Here is a 14108-nt window from a genome sequence, read left to right on the forward strand (position 1 = left end):
AAAAATGTTTTAAACAAATTGAGCCATAGATAGTCTCAAAAATTACTTTGTAAGAGACAATTGTTTTACTCTTTTCAGAAAATAGAGAATTAGTTTGCATAGATAAAAGATTACCTTGGCAAAGAGTATTTCATCTCAGTTCAGCTCAATATTTTGATCTGCTAATGAACTCCAAGAGGCAAATTCATCAAGAAAATATGACAGCAGAGACATTTTCATTTTGTCAAAAATGGATGCAATCTTAAATGTTATTTTTTCATAGTTTGCTTAGTCCTTCCTTATATGCAAAAGTTCTTTCTGATGTTTCCTCTAACCAAATCCCCTATCTTTTAGAGAACAACACAAACTCAGTCTCTTATAAGTCCAAGAGAGAGCTTGTCCACAGGTATCTCTGTCTACTTTGTTATTGATAGTTCATTGCTTCAGCAAATTGCTTGGCATTTGACCCCAGCTGTCTTTGCCAACTGGATCATAAAAGAAAGAGTCCGTGGCTCTTTAGTACAGCAATAAAGGAAGAAACATGATGATGATGATGATGATGATGACAGCATTATGGTAAACATTCAATTAGCATTGTTTCTTAATTATCACCTGTAATAAGATGTACATGATTACTATCTTTATCTTACAGGTGAAAAATACTTAGTCTTAGACTAATAAAGTAACTTACTTGTTTTAGTCTACTGTTTGCACTGATGTTAAAGTGTGCTGAAAATTCGAAGCAAATACATTTGTAAAGGTCCTGCTCAATTTTATAGGCTCATCTATTTGTCTCTGATTGGGAATTGGCTCTTTGAGTTAAGTGATGAGACTTACCCAGTTCTAAACATTGATGATTATTTCCAGACAAATCATTTTGTAGACAGAAGAAATCTTACAGATCACCTGCTTCTAATTTGAAGGGTAAAGGCAATAAGACTCAAAGAAAGCCTTGGTCACTGAAGGCATACCCAGCTCTCCTGTTCACAGTCCAGTGTTCTGTTATTTCGGGTTCAAAACTTCCTCACCCTCAGTCAGAAGCAGGCTTAGGTGGGTTAAAACACATGCTAACCCTTTACAACTCAGTGGCACCCTTATCAACGCAGGTGATAGACAGATACACAGACAGATAGGTAAATAGATAATTTTTATATCCCTCCTTTTGAGATGCTTTGAGATACTGAGTCTTTCAGCCTTAAATTGTCCCAAAGACTTTGAACATTTGTTGTAGTTCCTTTTTATAGCCTCTCATCCCTCTTGTTGCATAACTTCCTCTATTTGTCTGTTTTTGACATTTTCCTCATCTCATTTTCTGTTGCTAATCATGAGAAAGCAGGTAATGAAGTGCATAAATACCAGGCGTAATAGAAAAATAGAGTCTGAGTCCATGCTTAAGGGAACTTCAATAAATACGGTAGATATATTTTTATATGTGGACTTTGTGACTGATTTCAGCTTTTAGAAACTAGATTTCTTTTATCTTCCTTTGCCTCTGCTTTTGTTTTCTTTTGTCATTTTGTTCATCGTTTTGCTCATTTTAGGCTGTGACACAGCTCATGGTTAAATCACATCTGAATAAAGATTACAAATAGTTGAATACATTTTTATGATCACATTTTCAGTAGAGAACGCAAATCCTGTTTTTACATGGGGCTTATTTTTTTTTTTCTATTGCGAAAATTATGTCCCTGAAAAATTGAAGATTTTAAAAACAGCCACAGAGGTCACTTTCAATTCCAAGATTCCTGATCTTGCTTCTTTGGGATCCAATGAACGGAGACGCGGTGTGACTTTGCAGAGAAAATACCTGTACTTATAATGACCCATCTTAATTCCGCCCCTGACCGGAGGTGATTGTCCCACCATCCTGGGTGCTCAAGTGATTAAAGTAGGAGCTAGAGAGGTTTCCATGTCTGTCTAATCCAGCCCCGTTTAAACCTTTAAACTGATAATACGAGGTTTTACAGGCTGATACTGGGCAAGGGAGAGAAGCTCTTTCTTCATTTCTAAACACACTGTGTCAGGTGAATGAAGGGCAAACAGTGACAAAAATAAAAAGGCATAAGAATGTATCTTTTTCATATTTCTATACTTAGATGAGATATCTTTATTACATGAAAAGAAATGTGGTATTTGGTTACTGTTCAGGTCTTTCAATGGCTCGATTAAAATACACACACACACCCCTCAACCTTTCTTTTCTACCAGAATTCTGAATCATTTGAGAATCACAACCAACTGTCAAGCAAATGGAGGTCACAGTATCACCTTGATTACTGATAAAGCTATTACCAAAGAGTGTTCACTAAGCTCTAATCCTGAAACCCAATTCTGAACAGACTCACTCACTCACTAGAGCAGGCTTCTCCGTATCATCAGAGTTGGGTGTGGGCTCCCCAATGGACAAGGGGTGGGCCCCGCAGGCCAGTTTCTTATTCCCAACTTTTCTACTGAAGAAGTCAGCCCAGCTCCCCTGGAGAGGCAGAAAGGGGCAGGAGAATGTGGCTAACAGTGCTTCATGCACGTGAAAAAGCAACTTGTGGCATGCAGACTAAGCCTCCCTGAGTGTGCATGGATGTTTAAGTTCAGTACTCTTTATCTTAGTCTATGGACTGTGCTGTATGTACATGGTTTAACCTTAAAATTGTTTAGCACATCCCAGCCCCGACCCAACCTCATAAACACTGTGAAGGAATTATTGCAAATATTATTGTCACCATTTTACAGACGAGGAGACAGCCTTAGCGAGGTTACGTAACTTGCTCAAAGTAACATGGCCGATAATGAGAAGAGCTGAGGGTCAAATGCAGCCCTGTTGTCCTCTAAAACCTATTCTTTCCACATCCGCAGTTATCTTTCATGCTACTAAACACGATAGTAGTTGAACACCGTTCAGAAGTTGTGTTGATGAGAATGTGATGGGTTATTAATTGATATAAATATTAGACTGTGTTTTTTTAAATTATATTTTATTGACTGTGCTATTACAGTGGTCCTGATTTTTCCCTTTTGCCCCCCTCCACCCAGCACCCCCCACTCCCTCAGGCAGTCCCCCCACCATTGTTCATGTCCATGGGTCATGCGTATAAGTTTTTTAGCCACTCTGTTTCCTGTAACTACCTATCTGTACTTTTAATCCCCTCACTTCTTCACCCATCCCCCGACACCCCCTTCCCATCTGGAAACCATCAAAATGCTCTCTGTATCCATGGTTCTGTTTCTGTTCATCTTGTTTGCTTAGTTTGTTTATAAGATTCAATTGTTGATAGGTATGTACTTTTGCCATTTATTTTTCACTTTTTGATTTTCTTTTTCTTAAATGAGTCCCTTTAATCTTTCATATAATAATGGTTTGGTGATGATGAACTCCTTTAGTTTTTTTCTTGTCTGGGAAACTCTTTATCTGTCCTTCAATTCCAAATGACAGCTTTGTCATGATTTTGAATATTTCTTGCCCATCTCTTCTAGCCTGCAAAGTTTCTTTTGAGAAGTCAGCTGACAATCTTATGCAAACTCCTCTGTAGGTAACTAACTTCTTTTGTCTTGCCGTTTCTAAGATTCTCTCTTTATCTCAGACTTCCATTCAGCTTGATTTCTGATAATTCTGAATGATGATTGTTCTATATTTTAGTTGTAATTTTGATGTGGTTGTGCAAAGAGGTGAGCCATGTCTGCCTGCACTGCCATCTTGACTGGAAGTAGACTGTGATTTTTAAATTTTTATTTTGAAATAATTTTTAGACTTTTAGAAAAGATGCAAAAATATATAAGAATTCTCATATGCCTGTAACACAACTTTCCTTAATGTTAACATATTACATAATTATATATATATATATATATATATATATATATAGAGAGAGAGAGAGAGAGAGAGAGACAGAGAGCATGATTATCAAAAATGGAAAATTAACATTGTCCAACACTATTAACTAAATTATAAACCTTACTCACTTTTACCATTGTTTTCAATATCAGCTGAATTTTTGAGGGCAGAAACCACATTATATTTATTTTCATATCTATAATGCCCAGTGGTGAGGTTAGCCTTGAGTTGGTGATCGTAACTTTTTTGGAAATAAGTAAGCAAATGAATGGATGTTGAATTCCATACTAAAACATGTGTGTGTTTGCTTTATATGCATGCCACAGGTTTAGACGTGCATAAGTAAAGTCTGAGGCTATGATTTGAATAAATGTTACTCAGAACTTAGTTCCACATTAGACTGTGTGGAGCGCAGCCCCTTAAACTGTGCAAATTTTTCAAAAGCAAAAGGGAGTGTACTAACTAGATTGAAAGAAAGGTGCGGTGGAATTCACTAAGTGGGCAGAAAGCTATGCTGTTACATTACTTTTTATGTGTGTGTGTGCACAGGTGCATGCATGTTTTGGGGCTCGTATGCATGTGTGTGAGAGTGTACGCACATGCATGTTTTATGTGCATGTGTGTGTTGCATCATACTACATTAAATATTCAAGGAGGGGAAGCAGCAATTGCTGGCGATCAATCTTGTGTTTCTAGGAAGTTTATCCTAAATGTAAACACAGAGCCTCTCTTGCCTGAAGAGGAAATCCAAACAGTTGTTTTTAGGGTTTCTTTTTTCTTTCTCAGTAAGCTCAGTAGAGATAACAATATTAATGAAGTGTGAGTTTTACTATGACAGTGATTTCTGATGGCTTCAAAAGTAAGCACTCTTTTATCTCAACCTTCACAACCAAAGAATGTGAAACCAGAAGAGAAACATTATTCAAAGCACAAAATCCTCTTAGTAGTTAATGGAGCCTAAAATAGCCACTTTTCTTGCTGTTTTCTCTACCATGTTTTAACTGAACTGTAAATATTGATGTGACCGAGTCTAGCAAGGTAAAAATCGCATTATTCTTAGTTGGGCAAAACTGGTATACAAAATTGTTATGAGAACTGATCTTTTGGAAAAATTCAACTTTTGAAAGGCTTTAATTTTTTTGTTATTGTTAATTAGATGGAAGATGTCATAGCGCGCATGCAAGATGAAAAAAATGGAATTCCTATTCGAACTGTCAAAAGCTTCCTTTCCAAGATACCTAGTGTCTTCTCCGGTAAGTCTGCATTCAGTATAGCTCTATTTGTCTGGTATCTTTCACAGGACTATTTAAAATCTATTCTAACTTTTCACCATTGGAAATTCTCTAACTCATTATTCAGTAACTACTAATAAAATGCTAATGCCATATTTAACATCATGTTCAACACTTGAAATAATAACAAAATAATTAAAAAGCAAAAATCATGACCCTACTCTCAGTTGCAAAAGCAAAGTGAACAAATGTAAAATAAGAGAAAACAATATTAAATAAAGATGTATAGAGCAAATGTGATGTCAATTGTATATAGATGTTAGGAGGGTGAGGAAAATCAATGAGGAGGCAGGAAAAGGTTCTTGAAGGTCGGTGGTGAGCTGAGTTTCAAAAATGTGGGGTCGTATTAGCTTCAAGAGCAGAGCTGGGAGGGACTTAACTATAGAAAACCGGGTAGGTAGACAGGAATAAATAGAGTTGACTCAGATTATGAGGGTCTTTGAAAGCTAACCAGAAGAATAATTCTTATTTTGGTTAGGGCGGGGAAATATGGAGACATTGAAAATGTTTGCAGAGAATGTTATGATGAAAGTGTTCAAGCTGAGTTGGCATTTCGTAGAGGCCACTGTCTCTGTCATAGGTATAAGGCTCTTGTAGGAATAGTTAGGATGCCAGGATTTGATATGTGGGAAGAAAGAACAGAGAGAAAAAAAGCACGCAAATTTGGTGAATGACTGGGCGTACAGGATAAAAGAAGACATGACCCAACTTCTTCTTGGTATTTGTTTTTTTAATTGGGTGACTTAGAGATAAAGGAATCATTATCAGAACTAGGGCAACCCCACAAGTTTGATTGGAAGTGACTAGAGAAACCCAAGATAAAATGGATAATGATAAGTTAGAAATCTGGGCTCTGGCTCCATCAGGCAGTGAGGCCCATCCTGTGGGTACTTGGTGGGGCTGGGGCCAGGGCCAGTGAGGCTAAGAGAAGAGGTGAGGTAAGACCAACTAAAGCCTTGTCATGATGACACATGACAAGAGTAAGGAGTCTGCTGCTGAGCACATGGAGAGGATGGTGCTCAATGGGATTCAAGAACCAGAGTTAGGATGCTTCCTTATGAAAAGGATCAAAAGAAGACCAGTGAACAGCAAGGCTTCAGCCTTGATGAGAGGGTAATAATCAGGGCCAAGTACAAGTAAGCACCTCAGATGTTGGGTTGTGAGCTGTCCGTTGCTCTCACATCAGTGGTGGATGCTGATCGGAGCCTGGCCCATTGGCTCTCTCTCCTCTGAGATCCTTTGGAGTTTCCTGAACTTCACTGTGTGTGTGTGTGTCCGTGACTGTGTGTGTATTTGTGTCTGGCACTGGGGTGATGGACACGTGCAGAGACAAGCAAAGGAAGTCTGTCTGCGGATTGAGAGAAATAAAACACAGGAGGAAAGAGATGCAGAGACGATGAGGCAGAGCATTCCGGGTCCCTGGTGACTCTGCAGACCTTGTCCCTGTGTTCGGGGGCACGGTGATGCAACCTGCAAAAGCATCCCTTGGGGTGCCTCGTCTCTACCCTGAAAATCCTACCTTTTGTTCTCCACTTTCCTTTTCCATTTCAGACTTTTCCTGCATCTGCAACATATTCAGCGCTGATTCTTAGGGATGCCCATTTACAAACTTTAACCACAGAGATTTTAATTCATTAGGACTGGGATGCAACCATTTTCAAGCTGATTAAAAAAATATAGAGGATTGGCACCTGCTGGTCTTAGAGGCATGCTAACTGTGGTTTCCTTTAAGTTTTTTATTCAGTTCAGCGAACACTGAATGGATACCCACTGTGTTCCAATAACTGTACTGGGTTTCGAAGACTAATGTTTTCATTTTAGTGGGGAAATAGAGTATTATATGTTGGCAGTAAATGTTCCGCTGGTATGATCGACTGATGTGAGTTCTGTTTCCAGAGGTTAGAAGTCAGTTGTGGGAGCAGAGCTGTTCAAACACTTGCACTTTATAATCAGATCTTCAACCAAGAACCTGAATTGTGTGTACTTAACTCTTGAAAGAAATACCTCTGTGAGGTTTGTGTGCAATGATACAGAAGCCTTTAGGGCAGGCAGAGACATGATTACTTACCTACTATTTTTAACTTTTGGAAAATTATAATCAAAGATATTTACTTCATGTTCTCTGAATTTCCTATGAGAGGTCCCACAAAATGCATTGATTCTATAATAATTACTAAGGAAACTTTATCTTTGCAGATAAACTTGACTTTTTCCTTTTTAAAAACAGTGAGAAATATATAACTTGTATTATCCTTTTCCTGTTTTCTTTTCTAATTTCTAGGAAATTCATTTGACATTTCGTTCATATTTTCTCACCTGACTCATCCCTGACATATCTACTTTCCTTTTTCTTCTAACAGGTTTTCTGTCTGTCTTTCATTGCTGTAGTTTTAATTTGGAGTGTTTGTGTGGAGGGGAGAGAGAGAGAGAGAAAGATTAATATTATAAATTGCTTCAAACCATGTTTTAGAGTAATTAAGGAATAAATCTGAAGAAGAACCTGAAAAGTGTCTGCCGTGTGTTAAGAAATAGTCTTGCTCAGAATCCTCACCTTTCAAGTGGAGCTATGTCTCGCCTTTGCACTGAAGCTTCCCATCACAATATAATGAGAAAGAGGAAGTCAAACACTACTGCATGCGATTTTTATAAAAGTGTCCATGCAATTTTTTATACAAGTGTGTCCTCAACTTGGAAAGGTAATTAGAAAGCTAAAAATATATCTGAAGATTTTGCTGAGGATTTTCTCTGATTGAAATGCACATGTCTTTATTCCTACATGATAGCTGTGGCCCTAGAATTCATATCTTGTAACTTACAATGTCTATTCATCTTCTATCTGAAAACCTTTGGTAAGGCAAATTATGATACTCATATCAGCTGAAGAGCCTTTGTATTGTATTTAAACCCTGAATGTAAGATCCACATTCAGATGGAACACATTTTGTAAATAAAAGAGAAAATGATAAATTTTACATTTTTTATGGCATTTGATCGGCTTTGATAATATTTTAAAACTGTAACGTTTGCCTTGGTTACATGCATATCAGAGTGAATTAAAACTGACAGCAAATGTTTTGATTACTTAACAAGATGTTGAAATTTGGGGGTGCTTTGTTTCTAGAAAATATATCACATTATAAGAATATTTAATATTATTTAGGTGTAGATTTTTTGTTGATTCACATCATGGGTTTAAGTGTATAAAAATAAAGTAAATTTCAATATTGAATGTTTTAAGAGTTCGAATCAATCATTGGGATTTCTTTTTAATTATAAAGACATTTTTAATAAGGATTTGTTATTTCGATTTTATATATTAAAATAGCAATTACTTATTATATGTAACAATTGCTTTTATATTATATATGATAGATATATTTTACTTAGGTGAGAGATATTGTTAAATTGCGAGTATACTATATAGTCACTGGCTTTTCATATACCCATTTTATTTCTTGCTATACTTCAAGGTAGTTACTGTTTATCTCTTTTTCATAGAGAAGGAATTGTAGAGTCAGAGAGTTCAAATTATTGGCCCAATGTCGTACAGCTAACTAACATTCAAACCGAATCAGTCCATTCGAGAACTCGCTTCCCTCTCCTCCATCACCCAGTTCTTCCGTAAGTGCTGCGTCGCACATGCCTCCGCTGGTTCAGCATGACCCATGAGCACATATCACAATCTGCGGGGATGCTTGCATTTGTCTCCCTACATGGTCCCCTCCAGATGGAAAGTCTGGCGCACTTGGCAGAAAGACCTGAGCTGTTGTCTCAGTTTTACCTCTGAGGACTCGCATGGCCTGGAGGAAACACCTGCAGGTTCTTCACCTCAGGTGCTATCTCTAGAAATGCCCACCACCACAACCACACTCCCTGCAAATGAACTGAAAATGGAACAAGTTCACTGGCATGACACTCCATGATTCTTCAGGACATTTTGACGTTCTCATATTCTGGACATTGAGTATTTCAGTTATTCTAGATCATGGTGAAATAGGCCTTCACCTAGTGGATGAGTTTCATTCCCTTCAATGGACTGACTGGGAAATCACTGTGTTTCCAGTGTAAGGCACAGCAGGAAATAAACCAGAATTCTTTTTCGGTTCTTTATAAATGGTGTAGGTTTTCATTAAAATTGAATTGTACCATGCTTGTGAGGCAGCCCGCTGAGATCAGAAAAGGACTGCCTGTGGAAGCTATCAAGTCAAATGGGTTATTTAGCGTGTTTGAAGATTGAGCTTAGGGCACTAATTCTCAGGATCCCGAAAGGCTGGCGCCTGCTCCAAACCACCAAGCACCATGTACAGGGGAGACGAAGAAATTAGTAGGGAGTTCTAGTCGGCCATTCCTGTGTTTCATAGATTTCTGCTTCCTTGTCTTCTGTTGGTTTGAGAAGGTTCTCCATCACAAGAATGTTGGTGACTAAGGAGTTGAATCCCTTTGCTACTTTGCTTTTGCAACTTAAAACTATTCCTAACCTAAATTGATCCTCAGTTGGGAAAAGCAGAGCTTGTGATCCCTGCGATGCCTGGCTTTCAGCCACGAATGTGAACACTGAGCAGTATATGTGAAATTAAAAACCAAGTTCCCTTTAATGTAATAATTTAAAGGTGACCTGCCTCTTGTCCTTTATTCCTCTAAGGGATGATCTGTGTAGTCTTAACCTTACCTTGTGGGTAACTGCACAGATAAGGAGAGGAGCAAGCTTGGTGATATGAACTGAGCCAATGCAAGTTTCAGTAGGTACACATTTTGCATCCAAATGTTTTTGAGAGCAGCCTTCAAGATGCCTTATATGACTGAAACCTGATTGTACTTGGAGTCAATTTAAAGACAAGAATAAGTAAGGTGGAATTTTTTCCCCCCTTTGGAGACTCTGAAACTAGGTAATTTAAGATACTTTTATGAGTCTAAGATTCTTCTTTCTGAAACTGACGTCTTACTGTGAAATATTGTACCTTCCCCATTGGACTGGCTGTCATGGGTTTTAAAGAAATTCAAAGAGAAATAAATTGCTTTTGAAAACAATTCTAAACACTTTTGGCAGAAATCATGTTTATAATATTTTGTCTTTATAATATCACAAAGAAAATTCAAGAATGCAAAAAGGGAAATTTATGAGCCGTAAATAGGAAAAAATATCTTAAATACATTGGCAGTTCCTAAAGTTCAATTCTGAAAAAAAAAAAAAGTTCTTGGAGAAAACAAGAACTGTTAACTAGATCTGCAAGAGACGTGGATGTTTGCCAAAAAAAAACAACCCTTTTTCTTTTGTCATCTTCTTGACACACCCCTCTGATAAAGTGACAAGCAAACTTTGTTGACGACACAGTCAGTGAAGCCGGGGAGCAAGAGGAGGGGCTGAACTGTCACATAATCAAATAGATATTTAAATTGTCTCTGCTGTGAAAGCTTCTTTATTGCCTCTTGGGTGTTATTCTTTCCTTGTTGTACAATAGCAACACGAAGTGATTAGAAATACTAGTAAAGAATTCTAATCTCAGCCCCTTGGACTCTCTGGCTGAGGTTCTAGATGATTTTCTTTCTGATAGCTAAATGCTACTGAGAAACGATATGGTTGGCTATTTATTGGGTGCTCACTGTATTTTATTGAGAAATAATTTATTTTAAAAATGTGGTTGGATCAATTTGATATGAGCCAGATGAAGAGCAAGCTCTTACTCATTTTATTTTCACTAGAATGTTAGAAGAAACAGGAAAGACTCAGGAATATTCTAATGCTTTGATGTTAGCATTAGCCTTCTTTATAGCCGTGCAGACTAGGCCCAAAAACTGTTCTGTCTTTCAGGGCAACTGTGGACAATGATGGTGCTTCCTGTCATGCATCTAAGCATCTGAATTTGCTATTTTGTATGTTAAGTAAATATAATTTGGATGGGAGTTGATTTTCTCCCTTCAAATAACTCCATTCCAGAGAGGAAAAATTCTGTCCAAATACATAAATATTTCTGTCCAAGTATACAAATAAGAGTCCTCTCTGACTACCAGCTGGGTCGGTGTTTCTGGAATAGTTCTGTTACGCTACCTTTTGCTCAGAACACTGTGGCTCCTCCCTGTGGTGTCTCTAGTACAGGAAAGACTCTTCTCAACACAACTGGATCATTGTATTGTTGTGTAACCAACAGCTGTAAATAAGTCTTTGAATGTGAATTGTTCTATTTAAGAATATGAACAGAAACTCAAGAGCCAATCATTAACAGTGGGCCAAAATTTGTCTAGATAATTAACTGGACAAATGTCACTATGCCTACAGAATACTGGATTTCTGTCTATAAAGAACTCTCTGGAAGAGACCTTAAGAGCCTTAAGGATGAACTTCAAGTTCTCTCCTTGTTAAGTGCAGAGTGGATGCATAAACCCATAGTCAAGGTTCTATGAAGAAATATTGAGCCTCAGTAACATTGTAACTTCTTTTCTGGACTTTGGAAAAAGGGGAAATCCATATACTTTATTTAGAATTTTCAAAAACCATTACTGTATTTCTGCAGAAAAAGGACTGGACGTGGCGGTATTGGGAGCTGGGACTAGTTTGGCATGGTTAAGGAAGAATAATATAAGAGGCAGAAAACAGTGCAGCCATAAACAAACAACTTCTGGAGGTCTGGGAAATCCCAGCTGGTGTTGAATTTTATCATAGCATTAAAATGATATTTTTATAGACATTGGGACTTTTGAGATCTACAGATGATGCCAAATTATATTCAAAAGTGAAAATCTAAGCCAAGAAAGAAAGGAAAAAATTCCAAGATGAAAATACCAAGATATGTGAAAGTCCAGAAAGTAAATTCAGCCACATAGCAAGTAATACATTTACAAAAAATTACCCAAAGTTGGGTTTTGGGAGTTCAGGTTCAGCACTAATAGTTAAGACCTGTGGGAGGGACCGGAGAGACACCAGCAGCCTAGTCCCTGAAGTCTCTGCACTGTTGTGCTCATTAATCAAGACCACGTAAGGTGCCAAGGAAGGTGTTAAGTATTACACAGGAGGAAATTGGATAGAAATAGAAAATCATCCTACCCATATTTCAAACCAAATGAATATAAACTCATCAGGATTAGAACCATCTCCTCCCTTTATTTTTTTCTTAATCCAACCTCAAGGTCAACAGAGTTTGAAAATGTTCAGTAATGGGACAGCCTTTGAAAAGGCGGCTTTGGGACACAGAAAAGACATTGGTAACTTGCATAATCTAACTAATTAAAAGGTAGAACTCATTACTGGTCATATGTTAAAAATATAAATACCAGTCGAAAAGTCTTATATGGCGATAAATAATAAATGCACAGGAGATGAAACAAGAAAATAATGAAACATTTTTCCATGCTGATGTCACTGAGCAATTCAATATTTCTGTGTGTGGCACAAAGAAAATGAGAAATAAGTGAAACATTATTGTAGTCAGTACAATGAATAGTATGACTTTTGTTAACACCTTAGAAGGCTCAGATCAGGCCGAGATCTGGATTTCTCTTCCCTGCTAGTTAATCTGCTGTTGCCAAACTAAGGAATTACCTATGTTGGAGGCTCTGTAGCATCTGACACCTGGTTTTCTTGGTAAGTTCTCAAAAGGCATTTGTTGAATGTCTGTAATGTTCATAAAATAATAATCATTCCTCACATTTTCAAGGTACCTTATAGCTTTTAACACTCTTTAATATTTCCTAGCTTTTATTCCTTCTAAGAAGCGACTAAACAGATCAAACTGAAATATTCTAGGGAGATAAAGCCTTGTTAATTTCTCTTTTCATGTCTGACCATTTGAACTTAAGATCATATCCTATTGATATCAGTTATTTTTCTTAACTAAATCCCATTTTGATTTCTTAATAATTTCTTTGTTATTATAATGTCAATACTCAGTGGGTTGTGCCATCAGGAAAATTACTGAAAGAAGAAGCTAATGAAAGTCAGAGGCAATTCTGCAAATTTATCCTGGGAGATTTAACTGATGCAGAGATATTAAATTTTCATTTTGTAGTAATCTACTGTGGAAATTGTTTCTCACAATTGTTGACTTTTCTTTAAAGCAACAAACTTGGAAAACTTAATTTTGTTTACTGATGAGTTATTGTCTAAAATCCTAGAAATGAGAGGTTGCTAAAGAAAAACCTTTTAAAGGGAAGCTTTACTTCTTGGAATTAAAACATTCACATAGGTTTCTTTGGAGAGATCCGAATTAACCCTGGAGACAGACAGTCAGGATAGCACCAATGTCTTCATTATCCCCAAGAACGAATGAATCTTGGTGATGGGCTTGCTAGTTTGGATGCATTCTTGTGAAATATTGAATCAGTGCACAGCACGTTTGAGGGGCTTGTATAACTTATCGTTTTGCACTGCCTTTATGTCCAATGGCACCAATTGGGTTTCACTTCATGCCTCTCTCTCTTGGAACATATGCAAAAGAACTTTCAACTTCAATTACCCCCACCCCTACAAAAATTTTAGGATAGAGAAGTGCCCCACCCTTACTGCTATCCCATCCTCATCCCAGGCCAGCTTGTATCTATTATTCCTATCTTTGGATTTTCCTAGCACTGTATTCTTCTTCACAGAATTTGTTTTCCCTGATATTTTGACCTCAATGGACATGTGCTATGATTGTTACTAAAGGCTGTACCCACCTGGAGAACAAGAGAAACCTCGCATTTCAATTTGTATCCTCTGTAGTAACACAGCATCTAGCGTGTGGCAGACACTCAGGAAATGGTAATGACTTCTCATAGGACAGCTGATGTCGCGGCCATTTGGTTAAACCCAGAGCAAATTTCCCTTCCCAGCTTATGGCCATGGGAAGAGCGCGCATCTCGTTATTTGCTCTGCTGGCGTCCTGCGCTGGAAGGTGCCTTTTTCTCAGAGGGGACCGTTAGAAAGATGAGGACTCTGCCTTGTTGTCTCTTACTAGCTTAGGTGGGCTTCAAGATGGAGTACCAGGAAATGGAACCTAATTTTTAAATTTCTCCAGAGTCCAAACACATTCTCGGATTGA

General features: G+C 37.6%; 1 protein-coding gene across 6 annotated transcripts in view; it reads left to right on the forward strand.

The window, feature by feature from the left end:
- Positions 1-14108, forward strand: part of RGS7 (regulator of G protein signaling 7) — a 300375-nt gene that overhangs the window by 156550 nt on the left and 129717 nt on the right. For all 6 annotated transcript variants that reach the window (XM_090263548.1, XM_090263551.1, XM_090263546.1 and 3 more), the window contains exon 3: positions 4962-5058. In XM_090263548.1, the coding sequence (XP_090119674.1) occupies positions 4962-5058 (97 nt within the window). The remainder of the gene's footprint in view (positions 1-4961; positions 5059-14108) is intronic.

Source organism: Furipterus horrens, unplaced genomic scaffold (assembly GCF_987537825.1).
Source record: "Furipterus horrens unplaced genomic scaffold, mFurHor1.1.pri manual_scaffold_15, whole genome shotgun sequence".
NCBI lineage: Eukaryota > Metazoa > Chordata > Mammalia > Chiroptera > Furipteridae > Furipterus > Furipterus horrens.